Below are 12,500 nucleotides of genomic sequence, written 5' to 3' on the forward strand. Positions count from 1 at the left end.
CCCTACCGGTTGCCGAAATTCTACCGTGTATGCCACCTTGATTTATGGGTTTACCGGTGACGCATGCGTGACCGTTGATGTCCGTGTGTCCTGTTGATCAACGTAAACAATTTGACATCATTTAAACAATTTTATTTATCAAACAATATGGATTAAGGATATACCTATCGTTTTTGAATAAGTATCGGCTATCCACGACATTTCCCTTTCACCCGTACCCATGTCGGGCGCGGGTACATCAACACCAGGACCTATCAAGAAAGAATAATAGTTACATCAGTATATCATCTTTTTAAGCGATTTCTCCTCTCCCTCCACCCCAAGAACAAACATATTACCGATGAATCCCTTTTTGGCTAATTCTAACGTAAACCTCCTTGTAATTTTTTCTAATTCGTGTTCGCTATATTGTTTTGGATCGATTTTAAGTCCGGCTTTGGCACCGCCGAACGGAACGTCAACGCATGCGCATTTAAATGTCATAAGCGCCGACAAAGCTTTTACTTCGTCACGTGATACATCTAACGAATAACGAATACCTGTAAATATTTAAAAACAAACAAACAAACAAACAAACATTAAAACCATTTCTGTTTTTCTTTCTCACGTGTAAAATGTAATACTTGTGTGGGAAAATCAATCAAATGAATGCAAGTTGATAGGGAACGAAGGAAGGGAACGTGCAAACAAATCCCCAACGCGTTTTTCCTTTCGGGGGTAGTAGGAAGAAGCGGGGGCGGGGTCGGGGGGGGGCGAAAAGGGCAAAACATAAAAAAAAATTCAAATAATTTTTTTTTCTTCTCTCTCTCTCTCTGAAAAAAAAAAATAAATTTAATCGAAAACATATCGCGTGCAACTGGGGCATCGCATAATTAAATCTAGAACGATCAGGCAACTAACTTAACACTCTCTTTCATGACCTATTATTAATTATTTATTGATTTTTATTAAAAAAATTCGAAACGATATCATTATTATCAATAATTTTTTTTTTTTTTTAACATTCGAATACTTGTACGTTATTTACACGTCGACCGAAAAATTATAATTTTATGCACGTTTCTTAAAAAAAAAAAAAAAAAAAAAAAATCACGTGGCAAGAGTAGGATTTTTCCATTTTCCATTTAAATATGTGGAAAATTTTTTTTTTTTTTTTTTTTTTTAAGAAAACATAAAAACGAGTCGAGTTAAAAGGAAAAGAAAAAATTAATTGCTGCGTAATATAGGAAAAGTTGGACGGGAAACTTGATGACAATTATTTTCCCAAGGTTTTTCGAAATTTAATAAAAAAGAAAACAAAAAAAAAAAAAAAAAAAAAAAGTTTTGAAGGTAAAATTTAAATTAATTAAAAACTAGTCTGTGTAAAAATAATAATAATAATAATTAAAAAAAAATTGAGACGGGGAGTGGGGGGTGTGGGGGAAGAGAATGAGGGAAAGGATGAATTGTTGCTGTTGTTATAATTGCAATAAGAATTTTTTTTTTTTTTAATAATTAATGTTGCCAGAATCAAGAAAAATTATAAAAAAAAAAAAAAAAAAAAAAAAGTAAAAATATTTTTATACATAACCGAATGAAAATTGGGAGCTATGCCACAATAACTCCTGAAGGACATTTTTTTTTTTTTTTTTTTTTTGAAAAAAAAAAATAAAGTTTTGCGAAATGCAACCATTTAAAAAACAAAAAATTTTTTTTTATAAATAACAAACAAATTCTTTTTCGATTGAGAAATCAAACAAACAAACCCAACCGAACAAACAAAAAGAAAAATTTTTTTTGTCTGAAAGGTAAAAGCTAAATCGAATAAGTTGAAACAATTCAAACATTATCAAAAAACTTTTCTGATAAAAAAAAAATTGTACATGAAAATAATTTTAGAAACGATTAAAATAAATAAATAAATAAATGAAAAGGAGAGAGAGAGAGAGAAAGAGAGAGCTGGGGGAAAAAAAAAAAAACATTGTTAAGTAACTTGGCATATGAACAGTGTAAAATTTTATTTTTAGAAATAAAAAAAAAAATAAAAGATTTGCTATCACTGAAATAAAAAAAAAAAAAAAAAATTTAAGCTTTATTCTCTACATAAAAATATATCTATCTACTTAACGAAATAAAAAAAAAAAAAGTTTATGGCAAAATATATTTAAAAATCAAAATGTTTTACATGAGTTCATGTTAAATGATCCATATCAATGGCATTGTATCATGAAATTAAATTTTTTTTTATATAAAAATAATGTATGTATGGTGTGTTAATAATGATTGTGATTTTAATAACATGTGGTTCGATACACAACATTATTCGATTTTTTTAAAAAAAATAATAAAACGAGACATGCAAAAAACCAAAATTTTTTTAAATCGTGACTTTCTTTTAAAAAAATTTATAAATAATTAAAAATCATGTGAATTTTATTCCAAGGCCTTATAGATATTAAAATCAAATAATAATTAAATATATTACATTTTGTTTTAAAAAATAATCAGTCATATATATATCTGCCAAACAAAACATCTCCGACTGATAAAAAAAAACGAAGAAAGAAAAAAAATTATGTAATCAAGGACTTTAAAAAATGCTGAATTTTTTTTTTTTTTTTTTTTTTTTTGCATTTTTTTCCCAACTTGTGATGATTGATTATATATCAGTTATGAATATCGATATTACAATTCGATGATGGTACTTTTCAATATATGAGATAATGATAAAAGATTTGTCGTATTGGCACTGATATCGAAATGTGTTAATAAGTTTTATTATAAGGGCATTTAGAATAGTGATAAAAAAAAAAAAAAATGGAAACTTTGATTATTTGTAACAAAGTAAATTGGAATAAAAACTTGTCGATGTAAATAAAAATAAAAAATTTTTTTTTAAACTTACCCCCTTTGGTGGGAACACGGTGGGTACTGTGTTGAGCACGGTAACCGGTGATAATTTCATAATCACCGCTATCTCTTCTAATTGGAAAAGCAATTTCGATAATGTGATCGCAAGATTGCATGCATAAAAGAATACCCTTGACTTTTTTCCTTTTGTCGTCTAATGAAATTTTAGATACTTTTAACTGATCAATTAATTGATCTTCCGCGGTTTGACAAGCTTTGTGAAAAAAATATTCAACCATGTCGAAAAATCTTGGATTTTCCGCATCCGGCATATCTTTTAATTTATCCGGTATTTCATATTTACCAGCCGATGAATAATATTTAATTCCTCCGACAGCACTCGATTTTAGTGCCGTTGATAATTCTGTCGTACATGATTGTCGAACGGGGTGAAAAATTCGCGACGCGGTTTTTAAGTGAAACATTTTTTTTTACTACGGTAACGATGACGAGATATTTATGCAATTAAATGTTAAATTAATTTAATTTATTAATTTAACTTTAATTTAACTTAATGTATAATTAATAAAAAAATGTTTTTTTTTTTTTTTTTTTAAATAATTATAAAATAAATGTAAATTTAGATATTTATAAAATACTAAAACACAACTACTCCGACCCCTGAGTTAACACCCACCACTTAACACATTGGGAAAGCAAAAATACGGCCAGCAAATTTTACACACTAAAATTTATGACCTTGCAATTTGCCGTTTACGTGGCATCAACTATTTTTATAGTGGAACTAGTCATGACTAATTTATTTTGATAAAATGTTTTTATTTAACGAATTTTTGATAATTTTTTCTTTGTCTTTAAACTTATACGTACCTTGATGATTTTAATGTTTTCGGTAAAATATTTTACATTTTAATTTATTTTTTAATTCGATTTATTAAATTATTATTATTATTATTTTTAAAATTAAAACAAAAAAACTGTTAACAGTTCATATCACGTAGTGGTGGTGGTTAATTACGTTTTTACTATTATTCAATGATACTATTCAATTTATTATTATTTTAATAATGTAAAAATATTTAAAATTATTTTACGTATAATTTTAGTTTTCCCCATCGATAATTTAATAATCGTTTCAAATATTGACATCATTTAAACTTTTATTATTACTCTTTTTTTAAACGGAAATGATTAATTATATTTGACAGTCTTGACTTTGTTTTTTAATTTTTTATCATTCATTTATTAAAGTCAAAAAAAAAAAAAAAGTATTTGTGATTAATATACTGTTAAATTTTTAAAATGATGACATGTCGAAAATGATTTCACCTGACATTTTTTTTTTTTTTTTGTATGAATTTTCGATGAAAAACGATAAACATTTCAATTTTTTTTTTTCAGGTTAAAATTTATTCGAGTAAATTAATATAATGCCAGAGGGTTTAATACCAGTATTTGTTTTTCCTAATTGTTTAAAATTTAATTTATCTGATCAGTCTACTCACAAGCAGGTTTTGACATTATATAATCCATATGATTTTCCAGTTAGATTTCAAGGTAGGTTTTAATTTAAATTTTGTCATATGAATTTATTCATTTACCAAAAAAAAAATAAATATTATTTGTAGTCCTATGTTCATCCAGAGATAGACATAAATATACTGTGGTCGATCCTGAGGGAAAAATACAAACACATTGTTGTGTTGATATTGTCATTCGTCACAATTCTCTTTCAAATCAAAATGTCGGCGAGACTGATAAGTTCAGAATACAAATGTATCAATTTGCTACAAATAAGGTATGAATTCCGTTTTTTGTTATGAATTTTTAAAGAAAAATAATATTTTATTGAAATATTCATTATTTATTCATCACAGTTGATTGGTAAAAAAGATATTGTAGCTGAATTATGTGCAGAAGAAACAGAAAATCAAACTCCCGAAAGAGAATCATTTCAGCAACTTCCGACAAACACTTCAGCTCAACCGCCTGCTCAATACTCATTATCCAAGAAGCAGGGTATGTTATTTTGTGAAATTTTGTTCAAATTTATTATTTAAAACTAAATAACAGTAAGATAAAATTTTTTTTTTTTTTTAGCTGTCAGACAAGGGCCACCTAATGGTTTGTTTATAAGTGTTGCCATTATATGCGCTACAATATTGCTCTTACCTACTGCCGGTGAAATCTCTGTGATTATACCTGAATATTTAAAACCGACAGTTCATTTAAAATTAGTTGTTTCATATGTTTTAGGTAAAACTTTGAAAAATTACAAAAAATTATTTCATATTGTGAGAATTTGACACACTTACATAAAAATTTTCTTTTTCAGGATTAGTAACCATGGTGCTTTTAAGACCTGCATAAAATTTAAAAATCGACATTGGCAACGGTGAGTAACTTTTTTTTTTTTTTTTTTTTGTACGCATGCAAACAACAATCAAAAAATGAAATTTATTTCTTTAATTAATAATAATTTCAAAATCATTTCTATTATTTTCTATATGTGATATTATTTAAAAAATAATAATAATAATTATTATTATTTTTAATAGTCAGTCCTGTTTATCGATATTATCAGTAGTTTTTTTTTTTTATCTCGTTTGTTTATAATTTTTTATTTTTTATTTTTTTAAACTGAATCTATTGTTAAAATCCTTTTTTCTTTCATGTTAAAATGATAATTATCATTATTATTATTTTTTTCAAAATGAGAAGTTATATTTTAAAAAAAAATATTTTTCGCAATATTTTTAATTTTTTTTTTTTTTTTTTTTTGTCAATCGAATTATTAATCAAATTTTTTTCATAACAAAAAAATGAGCGTGTCTTAAACAAAAAAATTTTTATGCTTTATTATAATATAAATGTGCAATATATATATATATATATATATATATTGTAAAAAATATTTTTTTTATATTTATATTTATAAATGTTTTTTTTTTTTTAACCTTTTTTATTTTTGGATGTGTAAAGAATAGTAAGAAAATTAATTTTTTTTATCGTAATCCATTTCATTTTAATTTATTTTATTTTTTGTAAATTTTTAATAATGTATTTCCATTCATTATGATGTAATCATTTCTCTTATTATCATCATCATCAGTATGGTTTTTAATAAAAATAATAAGACAGAAAATGAATCTCAAGATAAATGTATATATATATATTTTTTTCCATTTTCTTAAAATTTACAATCGAAAAAAAAAAAATTTAATCTATTAAAAGTTAAATATATATATATATATATATATATATATTATAAGAATAAAAATTTAATTAAATAGTTTGTTTTCAACAATTTATTTTACAAAATATTTTTTAATTAATTTGTTTCATGTATTTTTTTTTTTTTTTGCTTTTTTTTTTTTTTTTATTTATTGCTCTTTTCACTTAATTACTTAATTAAATGGAAATCTAAATTAGTTTTAGTTTGTCTAAGTATTTTAGAGATAAGATATTAATTACAGCTAGAAATAATTATAATAATAATAATTTGTTTTTTTTTTTAATTAGTCAAATTTACAGAGTTTTAAATTTTAAATTTAAATTTAAATTTACATGTCATATAACAAATTAATTAATTGTTGAATTGATTTTAATTTTAATTTTTTTTTCATTTCGTTTTCATAAATGATGATTTATTTATTACATTAAATTTTTTTTTTCTCTGGATTTTATATGGCACGCCTACTACTGGAAATCAAGAGCCAGGCATTAAAACAAAAAAAAAAAAATCATAAAACGATTCAGAATTTTAATAGCAGGTACCTAAACACTTTTTTTTTTTTTTTTTTTTTTAAAATAGGGGGGGGAAAAAAAAAGACAAAACATTGATTTCAACTTATATAACTTATGTATTCCTGAAACTTGAATTGTACTTTAGACTGTCATTATGAGTTTTATATTCGATAATTGTGTTAGGAGGTAAATTTAATACACGTCGAAGAGTGTCTCTAATTCGTCCAGTCGTCGAGGTATCCGAAGCTGTCCTATTCCAAACTGATATAATATCTTCTTGATATCGAATGGAGACTACTGCTCCACATATTTCTTTTCCAACCATAAATTGTTCTCCTAACATAGCAAGCACTAGATTTTCCCAACAGCGTGAAGCCAATCCTTTTCTTAATCTAACAATCCATTTTCCACCATGTTGATTAGCTTCATCTTCCCACATTGGTTTAATTCCGACTTTAAATAAATGAAAATCACTATGTCCTTGTAAATCAGATGGACGAATTAAATGACTATAATGTGCCCAAAATTGTTCCACTGAACCTATTTTGGCGATCAATTTTAAATTTTGGTCATAACTTTGTATTGATGAAGTCTTTCCTGGAGTTCTGCGACTAAACCACAGCCAATATGCACACTGTAGTTTGTGTTCACCGGGAGGTACAACAACAGGCTGAACGAAACATGATAACAATAAATTACTATTTAAATATTAATTTTAAAAAATAATTTTTAATTATAATTATATAAATTCATCAAGGCAGTGTAATATTCCATATGTGTGTGTGCATTTAAAATATTATGTATACATTTAAAAAAAAATATTACAATTTATAAATAAGTTTATTTATAAATTACCTGCAATGCCTCTTTTTCAGCAGAAAATTCTTCTTCTGCATTATCGTCACTGCTACTTTTATAACTGTAAATAAATTATTTTAATAAATTAATAAATATAAAAAGTTTATAAACATTAAAAGTAAATAAACTTTAAAAAAAAAAAAAAAAAAATCAAAAACCAAGTTTGGTTATGCATGCTTTTTTACCATACTTGTAAGTAAAACTTACGCATCAAATTTATTTGGCATGTTTAAAAACTAATAATATAACAATTTACTAATAATAAAATATAAAATTAATACTGGAGTGTAAAATTTATATATATATATTTAACAAATAATGCACATATAATAAATGTACTTCTAAACTCTTTGTTATTTAATTTAATGCCAACTGTTGAAAATCAAAATATTTAGTCACTCATATCATTTAAATAATAATACCATTATGATATGTAACTTTAACGGTGTTTTATTTTTTTTTTAATTAAATTTTTATTTATTTATTTGTAATTTCTATCTTTTTTAAGTGTTTTTTTTTTTTAAAATGAATGTTTTTAATGTCGTATTCCTCATAATTTCTACGTTTTATAACAAATAGGTAAAAATGAAACACTTTAATGTATTTATATATAATGTTATTTTAAAAAAAATTTTTTTTTTTGTTTTTATTATATATTTATAATTCAGGTTTTATTTTAATTTATTTATATATTATTAATAATTATATTTTTAAAAACAATTTCGATTCGTTTTTTTAAATAATAAAATTTTGTTTTGCGTTTAATTAAATTTAATACACCTGGTGGTTGATAAACTTTGTAACAACTTCAGGTGTAATACAGGTGCAATGTTGCCAAATTCAAAATGGTGTGTGACTTACATAATAATTTATATAGTTTAACGAGAGAAATTTTCTTATCGAAACGTTTAATTTTAATAATAAATCATATTCATATATAGTTATATCAAATTTTTTATTTGTTTTTTTATTGATTGTTGTCGATATTAGGTCAATAAGGTATAAATATAAGTTATTAAAAAAAAAAAAAAAAAAAGTACCTTTGAATTGGCAACATTGTTAATAGGTACGAATACGTGAGAGAGCTTTGTAAGTGTATGTGTGAGTGTGTGTGTTAGTGTTCGTAATTTTTAACTTTTAAGTGTCAAGTAATTAAATAAATTCAAATCTTTTGTTATAAGTTAATTATTTATTTATTAAACTATGTGTAAATTATTAAGAGTCACGTGTATTTTTATAAATTTTATTTGTGATAGTGATCGCAGGGATTATTAGAACTCATCATTGGTTGAGTCATTCCTTTGGAATTCATTTAGTGCGCGGCCATATAATTTTCGGAGGGAAAACGGTTACAAGAACGTGGAAGTAAAAAAAAAAAAAAAAAAAAAAAAAATTATATTTCGGGTATAAATCCGGCATTTTGAAGCTGGACACCCACTTACGCGTGTCTTTATTCGTGCCTTTTTTTTTTAATTAGTACATATATATATATATTATTTAAGTTAAAATTAATTAAAATGCCTACTCAAATGTCATCAGAAGCTGAAATTCCAGAAATACGGGTAAAAACTGCCTATAACGGGTATGTAAAAATGTTCAAATTTTGTAATACTAAAAAATCATTTTTATCATGTATTTAAGGTTTTTCTTACCAATAATTACTTACTAACATTTTAACTGTGTACCTTACTTAGCTTTAATGCAATGTCACTTGTGTAATTAATTACTTTAAATTAGAATAGCAAAGAATTTTTCTCATAAAAAGTCTTTAGATTCTACTCTACAATTTTTTAAATATGATAAATTTTTTATAAAAGATTTACTTTTTACATTGATGACAATTGTTTTTTTTAATGACATTACATTTGTATTAAGATTGTCGATGACTTTGGTAAAATATCACAAAATAATTTTTAGTCGAAAACTTTTGTTTTATGTAATTTATTCTTTTTGTCGCAGGGAAAAAATGATTACTTACATCAATCAACAAATAACATTCGATCAACTTTGCGATGAAATGAGAGATATATGTAAATTTTCATCCGATCAACTATTCACAATGAAATGGATTGATGACGAGGGTGATCCTTGTACTCTTTCAAATCAAATGGAACTAGATGAAGCAATTAGGCTGTATGATGTTAACAAAGAATCAGAACTTGTCGTTCATGGTGAGTGAAATAAAAATTTATTTTTTTATCTAACCAGATAAGAATTACCCATTTTTGTTTTTTAACTCTTCTTCTTGACATTATTTTCTGATAAACATGATTTTCCTTTTTGATTTCAATATGACATATTTTTATTGTTCAAACGAAAAAATTGTTTCGAGTCGGGTTTTTTTTAAACTTGTCAATTACGTATAATGAGAAAGACAAAATTAGGTTTGTCGAGTTGGTAATGTAATAAAAGTTCAGTCAACTTTAATAATTATTATTATGTTTTCTTAACATATTGTTAATTATTTAATTAGAAACAGATAATGAAACAAATAGTTATCATCTGGAATCATTCCTTATCAATTTATTTAAGTGGTCTGTAATTATTGTTTCACTTATGATTTTTTTTCAAAATATTCACAATTCGATTAGACAAATAGGCAACCATTTTTATTAGATATTATTATTATTATTATTATTGAAAAATTAAGACTTTAAACGATTTCATTAATACATCACAAATGTATATGTAAAAAAGGGAGGGGGGGGCGTTTTCTTTTTTTTTTCTTTATTAATTATTAAGGTAAGTTTTTATTTATATGATGATTCATTGCCAATTTTTTTTTTTTTCCCCCCATGTTTAATTTAAAACTTTTCTAAATTTTAAAAGTTGTTTAAACAATGTCTGAGTCATTAATTGACCAACCGATCGATCGATCGATCGATCAATCTTTATTTAATTTTATTTAAATAATAATAATAATAATGATGATGAAAATTTTGGCGGTGTTGCATTGGGTATTATTACACCTTCTTAGTTTGTTGAATTTTTCTAATTCAAATGGTCGAATTTTTTAAAAATAATTTATTGTAATAATAATCACGTTAAAGTAACATTAGTGTTAGTTATCATTATCATCATCATCACAAATAATAATAATAATATTATCAAGTTAAAAAAATAAAAAAGAAAGACCAACTTCCTTTTTTATTTTTATTTATTGCCAAATAGACACACAAACACACACATGAAGGCTATTTTACCATTGTTGCTGTTTTTATATATATATATCAACGATTATTATTATTATTATTATCATCATTATTATTCTTACTGCTACTATTTCTAAATTAACCGGAATTGCGTTTTATTTATTTTTATTTATTTTTTTCTTTTCTCTCTCACCACACAATGTTAAGCACGTATGATGAAAGGATGAAAGAAAGAGGAGGGAAAAAAAAATAATGATAATAATAATAATAATGATGATGATGACATCGAAATTAAAACTAATTTATTATTATCATTATTATTATATATATATTCTTTTTTTTCGAAATCGATTTTTCTATTGTTACAAAACTGGGGGGGGGCGGGGAAAGGAAAAAAATTTTTTTTTTGTGTGTGATTTATTCAACGTTTATTGATTGTCCCTCCCCCTCCCCCACAGAAAACTGATTATGGTTTATCATTTTTTATAAGGTTTTAAAAGATTTTCCTTTTGGATTTTCCAGTTTTTGTGTGTGTGTTATAATATTATGACCGTTCGTTGAATTGAAAAAGGGTCAGTGTGAGATTTTCTTTTTTTCTTTCTTTCTTTCGTCCATTGAAACTGTGGAAATTGTGTCGATTTTGTTTTGTTTCGTTTGTTTGTTTGTTTGTTTTTTTATCTCTCTCTCTCTCTCTCTCTCTCTCTCTCTCTCTCTCTCTCTCTATTTCGTATTAAAATCGTCAAACTAAAGGCAAAAAGTATTATTATATTAGTCGACGACGAAAAACAAACAAAAAAAAAAAAAATAATAATAAAAAATAAAACGATATGGCTTAGTATAAGACGAGTCTTTTCGTAAAAGTTTTTCTTGTTGTTGTTAAGTAATTGGTTCAAAGTGGGAGGGTAGGAAGGAGGGGACAGCAGGGGACAGGGAAAAGGGAAAAACATTGGAAAAAAAGCATAGAGAGAGAGAGAGAGAGAGAGAGAGAGAGAGAGAGTGGAAGAGGAGGATGGAACGAAAGAATTTGTTAGTTTTTAAGTAATAAAATAAGATGATGCTGTTGCCGGATTACAAGTCAGACGTATCAATGTAAGGTTTCCCTCTCTTCTCTCTCTCTCTCTCTCTTTCTCTTAATTTTAACATTTGTTTTTTTTTTTTTTGTCAATCAAACGGGGGGAGGGGAGGGAGGTAAAAAAAAAAAGAGGAAAAAGGAAAATCAAAGCCGACATCTAGTTTTGGCACTCGAAAAGAAGGAACAAATCCTTTTTGTCAAATCGATTTCTACAACCCCCTAAAAAACAATTTGCCAGACTTGCGCTTTATAAACTGCGCAGCCGAGACTTTTGTGTGTCCGCAAGGTCCCCGGTTTCGCACTGTATTTCGCACGAGGTCAGTAGTTCTCGTTTTTTTCTATTTTTTCTTTTTTTTTCCTTTTTTTTTCATTTTTTTTTTTTCTCTCTTCTCTCTTTCATTTAATTTAAAAATCAGTCTCTTGTCGTAGGTACCGTGTCGTTGGTTATTTAATTATTATTATCATAATTATTATTATTAATATTATTGTTATTGTTATTGTTACTAACACATCTTTGTTTTCATCGAAGAGTTTTTTTTTTTTTTTTTTTTAAATTTTTTTGTTTATTATTGTTATTATTACTGTTTGTTTTTGTTTTTATTTTTCATTTTTGTTTGGTAAAAATCTGTAAAATTTCGTGAGGAAAATTTTTGTTTAAAGTAAAACATTATTATTATTATTATGTTTTTTTCTCGGTTGGGTTTAGTTTTGCGAAAGTAACAAAAAAAAATGAAAAATCATTAAAATTTCGGGTGGATCCTTTTTTTTTTTATATATATATATAAAAGAGAGAAAAGAAGAAAAAGGAGAAAAAGATAAAA

At 25.2% G+C, this 12,500-nt stretch overlaps 4 protein-coding genes across 4 annotated transcripts in view; 2 read left to right on the top strand and 2 right to left on the bottom strand.

Annotated features, from left to right (window-relative positions):
• Positions 1 to 3,314, bottom strand: part of Phum_PHUM529550 (glutamate dehydrogenase, putative) — a gene marked incomplete at both ends in the record, with an annotated part of 4,384 nt that extends 1,070 nt beyond the window's left edge. Inside the window, 4 exons of the mRNA XM_002431413.1 lie at positions 7 to 90; positions 165 to 251; positions 339 to 539; positions 2,885 to 3,314. Of these exons, the coding sequence (XP_002431458.1) occupies positions 7 to 90; positions 165 to 251; positions 339 to 539; positions 2,885 to 3,314 (802 nt within the window). The remainder of the gene's footprint in view (positions 1 to 6; positions 91 to 164; positions 252 to 338; positions 540 to 2,884) is intronic.
• A 966-nt stretch (positions 3,315 to 4,280) lies between these two features.
• Positions 4,281 to 5,220, top strand: Phum_PHUM529660 (Motile sperm domain-containing protein, putative; the record flags this gene model as incomplete). The annotated part of the gene is made up of 5 exons (XM_002431414.1): positions 4,281 to 4,407; positions 4,479 to 4,648; positions 4,728 to 4,869; positions 4,963 to 5,106; positions 5,186 to 5,220. 5 exons carry the CDS (start codon positions 4,281 to 4,283, stop codon positions 5,218 to 5,220), a joined length of 618 nt encoding a protein of 205 aa, XP_002431459.1.
• Positions 5,221 to 6,709: 1,489 nt separating this feature from the next.
• On the bottom strand, positions 6,710 to 7,682 carry Phum_PHUM529670 (eukaryotic translation initiation factor 4E type, putative; the record flags this gene model as incomplete). Its single annotated transcript, XM_002431415.1, has 3 exons — positions 6,710 to 7,267; positions 7,453 to 7,516; positions 7,663 to 7,682. The coding sequence occupies 3 exons, from the start codon at positions 7,680 to 7,682 to the stop codon at positions 6,710 to 6,712; spliced, it is 642 nt and encodes a 213-aa protein (XP_002431460.1).
• A 1,302-nt stretch (positions 7,683 to 8,984) lies between these two features.
• Phum_PHUM529680 (uncharacterized protein) lies at positions 8,985 to 9,861 on the top strand (the record flags this gene model as incomplete). The annotated part of the gene is made up of 3 exons (XM_002431416.1): positions 8,985 to 9,037; positions 9,415 to 9,626; positions 9,830 to 9,861. 3 exons carry the CDS (start codon positions 8,985 to 8,987, stop codon positions 9,859 to 9,861), a joined length of 297 nt encoding a protein of 98 aa, XP_002431461.1.
• Between the last annotated feature and the right edge of the window lie 2,639 nt (positions 9,862 to 12,500).

Source organism: Pediculus humanus, genomic scaffold (assembly GCF_000006295.1).
Source record: "Pediculus humanus corporis 1103172108287 genomic scaffold, whole genome shotgun sequence".
Taxonomy (NCBI): domain Eukaryota; kingdom Metazoa; phylum Arthropoda; class Insecta; order Psocodea; family Pediculidae; genus Pediculus; species Pediculus humanus.